The sequence below is a fragment of the Alexandromys fortis genome, unplaced genomic scaffold (genome assembly GCF_014885135.2).
Source record: "Alexandromys fortis isolate MF-2015 unplaced genomic scaffold, M_Fortis_MF-2015_v1.1 scaffold_36, whole genome shotgun sequence".
In the NCBI taxonomy this organism is placed as follows: Eukaryota; Metazoa; Chordata; class Mammalia; order Rodentia; family Cricetidae; genus Alexandromys; species Alexandromys fortis.
This window is the reverse complement of record NW_026067915.1, coordinates 735,358-747,740: the sequence shown is the minus strand read 5'-3', so window position 1 is coordinate 747,740 and position 12,383 is coordinate 735,358. Positions and strand designations below refer to the sequence as shown.

Here is a 12,383-nt window from a genome sequence, read left to right as displayed (position 1 = left end):
ATAATCCTCATTCATTCCCACATACACCATTACGTAAGCCTCTATATGTACAGACAAACATTCACATCCTTCACTGGCTCAGGACATACAAGACACACATCAGAAATGCATGCTTATATTAGTCTTCTTAGCTGTATCCATCGTGGTAAGTCAGTACAAGCACACATTACACAACACGTATTCTACAGATACAGATGTCACAGAGGTACTTCAATCATTTGCCTATCCACAGTTAACACACCCACACGCACAGATACAAACCTCATGCAGCCACACCTTCACACACTACGCATGCACCCTCTCCACGCACAGGAGTACTCTGTATGTATAACCCTGCACACTCGTCTCTCACACACCCGCTCTACACTTCCACAGCACAGACCCCAACAAGAATCCTCAGACTTTCAGAAAGTCATCTCTACAATCTGCTCCTAATTGGAGAGAATGGCCTCCAATGGTCTTGTGGCCCAAGGCAGTGCCGTTCTGTCTGGACTGGTGCCTAAGGTGCACAGTCTAGGTGCCCCTCTGCGAAGAATCCTCACCGTGTGGTAGCTGTGGGCGCCCGTCTGCAGAAGCAGCTGCTGCAGGGTGCTGATCATCTTTCGCCGGCGCCGACTCTCCTCCCGGACACCCTTGAGCTCATCAGCCTGGCGCCCCAGCTCCTGCTGGCCGCGCTGCTGCTGGCCCAGGCTGGCCTGCAGCCGCGCTTCGAGCTGCGCCACACTGGCACTCAGGCAGTCCTGGCAGTGCAGCAGGTACTCGATGATAAGCTGTGCCAGGCGCAGCACCTTGAGCAGCACCGGGTCCACAGGCTGCCTACAGTGGTTGCACACCTCTCGGTCCAAGTTACAGAAGGTGACACCAGCAATGTTCTCCTGCAGAGTGGCCACGTCCAGCTCCCGGGCCACGCGGTCCACGTCCACAGCGCTGATGCGCCTCCAGTCTATGCTCTCACGGCGAGGCTGGAACTTGAAGGCGGGGAGTGTGTAGACCCCAGATAGCGGGCCACTAAGGCCCTCAACAGCCGCTGCTGGGTACTGCATGGGCGGGAGAGGCTCTGGGCTGACCACGGGGGTAGAGGGCCACCAAGGCCACTGCCCAAGGAGCTGAAAGAGGACCTGAAAAATGGAAGAGTCCCCGTCAGATAGGTTCGAATGGCTGTATCTTCCATATACCTGTTCACCAAAACCTAAAGCAGGGCACAGTGAGTTGTCTATATAAGAGCTACTCAGGGGCTAGAAAGCCGGCTCAGGCTAGGCTCATAACCAAAAATATAAAAGCTACTCAGTACGATGCACTGATTGTGTGATGTGGATACAGTATGGGAAGGAAACATGGGCCTTCCACTGCACAGATATGTATCTGAATCCTCTGCCTTGGGAAATCTCTTCCTCTTAAACCTCCTGTGTCTGTGGGAGAGCAGGAACCCACATGGAAGGACCGTGGTGAGGAGGGAGGCAGACGACACACTCAGCCCAGGGCCTGGCACATGGTGGGGTCCTCAGGAACCCCTACAGAACCACTGCAGTAGTGCCTGGCAAGGAATTTTGTCAAGTGTACAAATGGTCCAGTTACTTGGGATAAAGTCCAACAACTCCCCCGGGAATGGCAGAGCCATTTAATGACAGAACTGTGCCGTCGGTTACATCACATTCTGGTAGAGCATGTCTGGACTACATTTCCCAGCTTCGCCTGCAGTAAAGTGTGATCATGTGACTAAGTCCTTTGTTCAGCCCAGCCAGAGAGGCTTGGGAAAGCCGCTATGTCTCTGCACAAATTGTACTCAGTCTATGACGGGCCTGTTTGTTTGTTGCTTTTTTTTTTTTTCCTGCATTGAGGATTACACACAGGGCCTTAGGCATGCTAGGCAAATGCTCTAACGTGGAGCTTCACTCCAAGCCCATTAACAGGATAGAGAAAAGAGCTTTGCTTTCCTTATCTTTCTCACAAAAGACTGGGATTCTATTTCCTGTACTCTTGGTAGGTACGCTTGCCAGCTTTTTGTCAAACTAGAATTATCTGGAGTTAGGAACTACAATTGAGAAAATATCTCCATGAGATCAGGATGTAGGCAATCATGTGAGGTATTTTCTTAACTGATGATTGATGTGTAAGAGTCCAACCTGTAATGGTCTGTCCTGTGACAAGCCCCGCCCACTCCCTCCCCCTTCCTCTGAGGCAAGCAGCTCTTCCTCTTCCAGCTGGCAAGTTCTATCCTTTTCCATCTCTCTCCCTTCTCTCTCCTTTTCCCTACCACCCCTCCTCTCTCTCTCTCCCCCCTTCCCTTTCATAGCCCACTAAATAAATACCCACTTTCTTTGCATGATGTGCCTATCTGTTTCTGTCTCTGATCCTCTGCACTGCTCCCTGCCTGGGACCCGCTGGCGCTCCTGGCCTGACGCTATGCCCCTGGGGAACCGCAGCATTTTATCTAAACCATAACACAACCCACTGTGGCGTGTAGCCCTAGAGTGTATAAAAATACAAACTGAGCAAGCCATAGGAGTAAGCCAGTAAAGACCATTCCTCTATGGCTTCTGCTCCAGTTCCTGCCTTGAGGAACTGACTTCATTTAGTGACTTCCTTTTGATGATGGTGTGTGACCTGAGAGCTGTAAACTGAAATAAACCCTGTCCTCCACAAATTGTTTTTGATTGTGGTGTTTTATCACACAATAGAAACCCAAACCAAAACAGTAGGCATAATTTTTTCTGTCTTAAATTTGACAATACCAATGAGAATTCAAAATTAATATACTACTACTAAGAATTATAAGCTGGGTGGTGGTGGCATATGCCTTTAATCTCAGCACTTGTAGACAGAGACTGGTGGATCTCTGAATCTGAGGCCAGCCTGGTCTATAGAGGGAGTTCCAGGACAGCCAGGGCTACTTAAACCTGCCAAAAAAAAAAAAAAAAAAACCAAGAAGGAAGAAGAAGAGGAGAATAATTATTATTATAACTATGGCTGGAATGCAGTTCAGTGGTAGAATGAATGCTAGTGGTCTAGCATTCATAAAACCCTAGATTTTATCAACAACACTAAAGAGAAAAATTGAATTTTTAGAAAAAAAAATCACTTCTTAAAGACAGGCCAGGTGCATGAGGACCTAAAATCCCAGATACTCCGGAGGTTGAGTCAAGAGGATCAAGAGTTCAAGACCTGGGCCTGGAGAGATGGCTCAGAGGTTAAGAGCACTGGCTGCTCTTCCGGAGGTCCTGAGTTCAATTCCCAGCAACCACATGGTGGCTCACAACCATCTGTAATGAGATCCGGTGCCCTCTTCTGGCCTGCAGGCATGGAGGCTGAACACTGGGTACATAATAAATAAATAAATCTTTAAAAAAAAAAAAAGAGCTCAAGACCTGCCTATAGTATAAATTCAAGGACACTGAGTAAGTGTCCAAAAAATAATCAAGAGGGACAGAAGCCCAGGGTTGTAGCTCAGTGGTAGAGCACTTGCCTTACACACACAAAGCCTTGAGTTTGATGACCAACGTGCACACACACACACACTTAATAAAAAGGTGAATTAAAATTTACCCCATAGACAAACTCACCTGCACAAACGTGCCTATGAAACAAATGCCACTGCAATATTATTTATACAAGTAATGTACAAGAAAATATATAACAAAGTGAAGTACAGCAGGCAGTAGTGGTATATGCCTTTAATCCCAGCACTCAGGAGGCAAAAGCAGGCCTCTGAGTTCAAGGCCAGACTGGTCTACCAAGCAAATTCCAGGATAGCCACAGCTACACAGAGAAACCCTGTCTCAAAAGAAAAGAGAGCAAAGTACAATATGGGATACAAATAATATTTCTATACAACAAAATACTCTGTTGCAACTCATAAGGGCAAGACAGCTTTTATACCAATAGGGAATAATGACTTCATATATACACATATACAGACATACATGTATGCCGTTTCTGGTTTAATATTAATACAATCACATTTAATAATAATTCAGAAAGATTACATAGAGATCGATCTCATTGGGATGAATGTCTGAGCCCAGGGGATAAATAAAAGGATCAATGGTGCGCAAACAGATAGCAGGTAATTAGACAGAAAAATAAGCCTTACCCAGCACTCACCAGAGTGATTTACAGCCGTCCTGATTATGTAAAATGTGCACACTTGCTAATCTTGTGATTCATTTACATGCCTGATTTTATAAGCACAGGCTTTCTCAAATAGCCAAGAGCTACTGGCACTGACTACTTGTAGGAAATAAGAGTGGCTGTTAGAGTTTGTTTTTTTTTTTTTTTTAGTTTCCACCTCTCTGTTATTCAAACTTCTTCCCACCATTACCTATTACTTTTATTATTTTTTGAACTAAAATAATAATAATAATACAGTTTTTGCCCTTGCAGACTGAGAGTCTAAGATGAGAAAAGGTACATGCTTCTCCATTTACCAAGTTCTTTCTGGACTATGTGATCCAGTCTTTGAAATGCAATCCAAAGATGGAGAAAAAGTGTTTTCGTTTATCTTCCTTGACAACTTGACTCGGCTTGGAGTCACCTAGGAGACACACCTCTCAGCTTGTCCATCAGGCAGGTGTTTCCAGAGAGGATTAACCACGAGGGAAGCCCTGCCTCAGATATGGGTCCGTCTGCTGGCCTGGAGTCCCAGACTGAGTAAGGCAGCCTTCTCTGCTTCCTGTCTGTGGAAGCAGTGGTTAGCCACCTCACAGCCCTACTTGCAAGCCTGTGCCCCACTATAATGAGCTATTCCTTTAAGTAGTAAGCCAAAAGAGACCCATGTGTCCTTAAATTGGTTCTGTCAGGTATTTGTTAAAACAATGAGAAAAGTAACTACACAAAAGGTCGCGAAAGAAAAGAAGCCTAGAAGAAACAGTGGGGCTAGGTGGGCAGAGAAGGGGCTCTAGGAAAGCCTGTCCCTTCTGAACTGCCTTCCTCTGGAACAGATAGTGGCAATGGCCAGCCCAAATCCACCTGCTTCTCGGGACTATGAGAAGCAGGTGGCTGGGGGAGGTGGCCGCAGAGGTAACACCAGCATGTTTCATGCAATCTTTACGTATGAATCTACAAATAGATAGGTTATACCTAGTCCATTATACACCATGGGGGAGGAGAGAGACAACATTATGGGTTCCAAGGATTTTAATAATTTGCCACAGGAGAGGGTCACTGATGGATCAGGGCTGCAGGACAAGGACTCAGGAGCCTTCTTTCTCCTGGCCACCCTGAGTGGGAGCAGAAGTGGGGTTTATAAGCATAAAATTCACAAACATTTGTTGCCAAGTTACCGTTACAGTTTTCACCAATCAGTCATCAAAGATTAGGAGTTTCCTTGTGTGTTCCATCGTTGTCAACTGACATACGTGCAAGTCCAACTGATCGGATTCATTTGTTCTTTCTGTTGTTCGGACTAGCCATGTTTCTAGAGATGCATAATCACTAGTTCTATGATTTAGGGAGGGGGGCTGGTCTCAGCTCCCCTAGGGCTTGGGAACCTGAACTTTATTTCACCCTATAGGTAAAATGAAGTTTGAAGTCAAAATAGCAGTCCTCAAGCTAAGGTGCTTTTGCCTGCTCCCTTCACATACAGTACCATTGTACAAACCAAACTGGAGTCTGCAAAGGATGTTTGGTCTTCCCAACAAGGGAAACCCGAGCTGAACTGCAGCTACACGTTCAAGTCCATCCAAAGTTTGTAGGCCTGAACTATTCAACTGTAATAAGGTTCTCCTCTTTAAGTTTTACTTCGACTAAAGGCCCACCCCTTTTCCTTTAATTCATTCGTTCACAAAGTCTCCCCTTGGTTATTGTATACCTGTTAAGGCTTGGCCCAGCTGCTAACACTGTGGTAGTGTGGGTTGTATTACCCACACCCCTGCTCCCCACCTTGGGGTCAGTGTGGCTCCTTGCTGCCACTGTCCTGGCTGCAAACCTCTTTGGTTGATCCTCGGACTGGCCACAGGATACCTTGAGCCTAGCTTTTCCATTTCCTTTCTCAGATATTCTTCCAAAAACATCATCCAGCACAAGCATCCCTCCAGGGCCACCAGAAGACCAGCACATTTCTGCCCTATTCCATGTGTCAGGTTGCAAGCCAAACAGGAGCTGTCTAACATGGTACTCACCATGTTTAGCTCCAAGCTGCAGCTACACCACCAGAGCCCTGGAGACGACTGCTCACAACAAGCCCTGCCTCTGAGCAACAGCAGGTTACCAGGCGTGCACAAGGGTAACAGGACACCGGCTTCCTGTCCTCCCAGGTCTGAGAACCTCGCTCTTTAACTATTTAAGCTTTGGCCTCCCATGTTTGTCCAACAGTCCTCTCTCTAGTGATAAGGCCAAACACAGCTCTCCAGCACCAGCTCTCTGCACTCTCCCTCTCTCTCTCTCTCTGAACGCTCCTGTTCAGCAATGACTATTCTTTTGCCTTTCCTTTAAGGCAGGGGTACGGGTGTCCCTGACATCCATTCGCTGTTCACCTTCGGCCCATGTCTCACTGTATTCTCCTGAAGATGAAGGAGTTCATATATCCACCACTGCAGCTACTTTGCTCTTACTGAGCCTCAGGCTACCCTAAAGTTTCTTTGCTTAGGTCCTTTCTGCCTCTTTTGACTATTGGATCCAACCCTTCCAAACTGCTTAGATTTCAAACCCAAGTTCCGACAGTGTCAGGAAAAGTAGCATTAAATACATGAGATGCAGGTAAGAGAAACCTCAGCACATGCTTGATAACAAACTGACTCTCTGTCCCGGTGTCTGGAACGTAATAAAGCTGTGGTTCTCAGAGTTCTCCACTCCCTGGACCAGCTCCCAGTTCATCATCTAAGAACCCAGAACAAGGACTAGGAGCTAGCCTATTTGGTAAGGTGTCTACCCCCAGATGCATAACAACTGGCATCTGCATTCCCCAGAACCCACATAAAAGCCAAGCATGATGGCACATGCATGTAACCCCAGCACGAGGGAGGGGACAAACATGGGCATATCCCTGGAATTCAGTGGCCAGCAATCTAGCCAAACTGGGAGCTCTGGATTCGGCAAGAGACCCTGCCTCAAATAACCAAGGTGGAGGGCCCATAAGATGGTTGGTTCATCAGGTAAAGGACATACCTCATAATTCTGATGACCTGAGTTAGGTCCCTGTAACCCCCATAAATATGGGAGGAGAGAAATGACTCCACAAAGTTTTCCTCTGACCTCCATGTGCATGCCACACCCCCTCCTCTACCTCTCTCTCTCTCTCTCTCTCTCTCTCTCTCTCTCTCTCTCTCTCTCTCACACACACACACACACACACACACACACACACACACACACGGTAGAGGGCAGCAGAGGAAGACACCCTCTGCAATGGAGACCTGAGGATCACGGTGATGGGGAGAGTTTCTCAAAACAATTCCTAGTGGTCAGAGAGATAGCTCAGCCGTTAAGAGGACTGGCCGCTTACAGAGAACCCCAGGTTCAATTCACAGCACCCACATGACAGCTCACAACTCCAGTTCCAGGGAATCCGAAGCCTTCTTCTGGCCTCTGCAGGCATCAGGCAAGCGTGTGGTACATAAACATACATGCAGGCAAACGCTTGTACGCATAAAAATATATTTTTAAAAACTTCCTAATGAGCTGACATCACATCCTGAGTAACGGGGAATGAAGATGCTCGCCCAAGGTCCAGATTCAAACCCAAGCAGCCCAACTCCAGTCTGACTCTCCTCCGCTGCTTCTGCGGCCCCTCAGGATAGACTGCTCCCTGCCACTTCCTTCTGTTCCTGCCCAAGATGGACACATGCTTCAAGGCTCGGCTCATCCTGACTGTCCCCAGAAATCCCTTCTAGGCCCAAAGTTCAAATTTCCTGGCTCTTCTCTGGGACCCCAGAGCACTGAGAACTCTGGTCCATGTCAGCAAACGACTCCCACGCCCTTGCAAAGAGCTCCAGGCACCACAAGTCAGAACGGAGGGGATCCCAGACAATGGCCCCTGCCAGTGTGAAGGAAGGGGATGTGGGGATGGAGGAGGGAGAAATGAAACACTTCTGAACTCCAGTTCTAAGGTTTTACACAGGTTGTCCCGCTTAATTCTCACAGCAACCCATTACACAGATGAAGAAACTGGGAGAGCGGATACGGAGGGGCATGATTTTCCCACGTCACCTAATTACAGAGCCTGGCTCCAGAGTTTAGTCTCTGAAAAGACAGAAAATATACAGAACTTACCCTAGAGAGTGATGTCAGGGTAGGATCCAAGAAGGGGTCCCCACCAAGACACTGCTGTGGCCTTCTTCCCTGTGTGCACCCCCAGGCCTGAGATCTTCAGGGGCTACACGTTGTCTTATTCCTGTCTGTTCCTTCCTTATTCCTGTCTATTGCATCGCCATCTCTGACCCATTTCCTGGTAGCTATTAAACTGGACAAAGCTTCCAAACTCGTATACTATTTGCCTCACAACTCTGTGTTCTTGGGACTCTGGGGAAATGAGGCGAGGCCCACCACAAGTGAGGATCAACAGGACAAATGAGTTAGGTCTTTCACTTGGACTCACTACAGGGAAAAGCGGTCACACTGAAGTGTTAGATGCCTTGACCACCAGCAGTCACCAATTAGTCCCGCTGGCTACTACCGGCTCTTGTGGGCGGGCTCAGGCACATCAGCCAGTCTTCCCGCTGCCCAGCACGGCTGTCAAGCTATGGCTCCACAGCTTGCTCTCCTAGTGTCTCTCAAAGCTTTCGGTTCACAGCAAAAGCAAACTTCATAAACACTGTGAGGGGACGGCCTACTCTGCTTACATAGAATTCTGAGGGTAAGTTCTCAATTCATGAGGTTTTACTGCACCCCCAAAAGTATCACTCCTATCTCCTTCTGAGACTCTAAAGGTCTGGGGGTCCTGGCTTCAAAAGGTAGGCTAGGAATGTGGGAAATCATATAGATGGTGATCTGATGGCTGCAGCTGTTATCAAGCACCTACCTGCCAGGCACTGTACCAGACTGAAGGTGCTGTTTCTGTCTGACTCCACAAATCTCAGTTACAACCAACCTCCCAAAGATGATGGCAGTGACGGCATACAAATGATAAAAATTATTTTCCACTGTGGGAATACACTACCTGGGCTTTCTCGAGCAGAACGGAAGGGCTGCCAGCGCTCACAGCCAATCATGACAGGGTCAGTGCTGGAGTCCTTAAATCCTCAATGTTCTTCAGCTCCAAAGCCTGCTTCCTGGTAAGGATAGGCAGAAGACAAAGCCACATGAGCGTGTGGCTGGTAACCAAGAAACCGCACACCCCAGGGGCAGGGACTCGGCCTTCCCCAGACTGAGCTATCAGCAGACTGTTTTCCCACATCTGGGAACAGAAACACAAAGGAGAAATGATTCACCAGCATTAGGAAACCTGAGGCTGTGTTACCTGTATCTACACGTTCTGATAGGGTTCAGGGAAACTCTGCAATCCGACTTTACTCTCATGAGTTAGTGATCCAAATGGAGCTTTATGCTAGTATTTCTCTCCACTAGGAGAGAATGTTCATTTCCCCCAGAGCAATTCCACACCCAAGGTTTAAAAAAAAAATCCGCGGCAATGTTTACTACCTTCCAAGCCAGCAATTCCTTGAGGAAACAAATCCCGGAAGCTGTATGGCTCTTCTGCCAAAGTAATATTCACAAAACTGCCCAAACATCGGATTCTTTTTTTCATTTAAGTGGCCTCTAGATATCTCACTGTCTCTTTCTTCCTCAAAATGAAAGCAAGAGGAAGGTTCTGGAAGGGCCAGGCTTCTCCAGGCTGCAGGCAATCATTTACAAACTTGCCCTGGCTTCCAAGCTAACTTCACAGCGCCTGCCCTGGGGAACTCCCGCCTTGTCATTAGTGCTAATTGTCATGGCTGCCAAGGAAACCTTCCCACAGTTTGCAAACAGGCTCTCTGCACACCAGAGGCCAGGGAGTGCTGGAGGCTCTGATGGGAATGAGCTACGGAGCTAGGGAGCGAGGACTGCAGAACACTTGCCACACACTCTGGTCTACATCTTAGAGCTTCTGGTTTTACTGAAGAAATGTTTTCTTAAAAGTTAAAAAGGCGTCTAGGGACTGTATCCACTCTCAGGACTGCCGAGCAGCAAAAGAGAGATCCACTCCCAGAAGCTACTCCTTGTAGCCGGCCCCCTCTGCCCAGCAACTTTAAATGGTTTCCTCTTTACTGCTTGTTGGTGTGGGTGTGCCGGTGAGCACCCAGTGCAGGGCCTTGCCCACGCTAAGTATGAGCTCTACCACCGAGCTACATCTCCAGCTCCAAAAGAAGCTTTTAAATACAGTACCAGGAGAGCACTTACATGACCCCTGCAGGTCAACCATATCTCCAGGGCAGGCCCTACTCACAGGAACAGAGGGGCAACACAATTGAGGGGGGGAGAAGAACTGGGGATCTCAAAGTTGGGTGGAGAGGGCTGGGGAGTATGATCAGAATACCTATGGGAGATTCTCAAAGAATTCAGAAAAACATTTATAAAAGCATATTGTGATTGTTTGTCACAAAAAGATTTTCTTTAAAATAAAGATGTAGGTGGAGCCCTAACAGACGCCTCTTGAGAGTGTGTCTCAGAGCAGAGGACTAGGGCAGCATGACCTATTATGCCAGGCACAGAAGTGTCAAAGACAAACAAAACCTGCTTCACATTGGAAAGAAAACTGACAGGCTGTACCAGTGTTTCTTGTCTATTAAGGTGTTGTTATTTCCTAGCAGAATTTTCCATCTTTAGTCTGGGCCAGACCCCTCACTAGAATCGCCAGCTCTGGTAAGAGGCAAGTAAGTGGTCGGTCCGCCTTGTTGGCCACACTGCTTTTCTGCAAAGAGGCCACAGGCCATTCAGAACTGCCTACCGAGCGTCCCCATTTTCCACTTGGTGTTCTGGGTGGCCAATTACCCTTCTGACAAAAGTTTAGCTCCCAAGGTTGAACCCGCAGCCCAGCTGCACAAGAGGTTCTGCTCCGAACCTGAGACCCGCATCTAAGATCGCAGGAGGCAGAGGTCTCCGGGTGCTTGGTGCTAGCAGACAATCTCAGAGCAAGGCTGTTTTCACCTGCCAGACCACACCCAGGGGGAAGGAAGGAGGTAGTAGTAGTAGTAACCATCTTGCTCAGGAGACACAACACAGGCACAGTCACAGGCAGATGGAGCAGGCAGGATTCAAACATCTCACACTCACTAGGCCTCACCTAATTCTGCTAGAAATCAATTCCTGGGGACATGGCCAGGACAGCAGAAGCCCTGGGCCCTTGAGGATCCTTTGTAAAGGCAATCAGTCCTACCCAAGCCCCGTCCTCTGTTCCTGCCTTGTACACTCTTGCCCTATGCCTACCCAGTCTCCCGTGGACTTAAAATCACATTCACCTCCTATTGCTAACGCTGTGCTCCTGCTAAACTTGAGCCAGGGACCGGAAGCTGAGGAACTAGAGATGCCAATGTTTGTTCAAAATTCATCTTGTTAGAAACCAACCCCCCCCCCCGACTCCCGATCCCTTCTCTACGGAACTCAGATCGTCACCCCCTTAGATCCTTTTACTGTTTTCAAAAACTCCATTCCCAAAACCACCCTCCCGAAGAAGACGGGGTGGGGTGGGGGTGGGGCAGGGGAGTTGGATATCCGTCATCCCATTCCACGCTTCCGAGCATGAGAGTTCCACGGCCGGCAAGGTACCTCAGTCCAAAACAATCCGAGGCCGCTGGGATGGAGGCACGGGGAGCTGGACGTCGTGAGCTCGGTTCCTGGCTGGGTGACCGCGGCCACTAATGTTTAACCTGCGCGCGCAGCGGCCGAGTAGCGCCGCTTGGAACCACGCTGCCTCCCGCGGCTCCCGGCTGGATTCCAGGCATAGTTTTCCGGGGAGGCCTGGGTCACCTTGGGGGTCGCCCAGAGCAGGGACTGGTGATTTGAGGTCTGGGAGGGATGCCACGTCTTCACTCACCCCACCCACACCCACAGGTCCAGACTCACCTCATCTCCAGCAGTGCAGTCCGAGGATGCTGCCAGTCACGCGGACGCAGCTAGTCGAGTGCAGGGATCCTGCACGCCTCTGTAGTAGCTCAGAGCCCAGGGTCTCCGGTGCCTCTCACCCCCACCCACAGCAGAGGCGGAGCCTCTCCCCAGCGCCCGGGAACAGCTATTTTTAGAGCTGTAGGGAAAAGGGGAAAGGAGGGACTGCCTCTTTGACTCCGTTAACAAAATCCAGCGTCCAAGTTCGCAGGCCTTGGTGGGCAGCAGCAGGACAGACTCCTTTGTCGCCATCTCTTCACTTCCACAACTCACCCACGGCAAAGGCAAACTAGGGCAGCTGCTGCTGTCCCTCACCCTCGGCAAGCATCTCTGCAGCGCGCCAAACTAAAGGGATTTGGCCAAGGCCCACA

At 48.9% G+C, this 12,383-nt stretch overlaps 1 protein-coding gene across 5 annotated transcripts in view; it reads right to left on the bottom strand.

Moving 5' to 3' along the window:
* Window positions 1–12,383, bottom strand: part of Dzip1l (DAZ interacting zinc finger protein 1 like) — a 40,302-nt gene extending 27,919 nt beyond the window's left edge. The window contains exons 1-3 of one of the 5 annotated variants that reach the window (XM_050139557.1): window positions 11,974–12,383; window positions 9,092–9,203; window positions 543–1,118 (exon numbers count right to left, since the gene is read on the bottom strand). In XM_050139557.1, the coding sequence (XP_049995514.1) occupies window positions 543–1,043 (501 nt within the window). In that variant the 5' untranslated portion in view covers window positions 1,044–1,118; window positions 9,092–9,203; window positions 11,974–12,383. Of the gene's footprint in view, window positions 1–542; window positions 1,119–9,091; window positions 9,204–9,573; window positions 9,712–11,676; window positions 11,814–11,973 lie in introns of those variants that run through there. The other 4 variants (XM_050139558.1, XM_050139554.1, XM_050139555.1 and 1 more) reach the window with 4 other exon arrangements.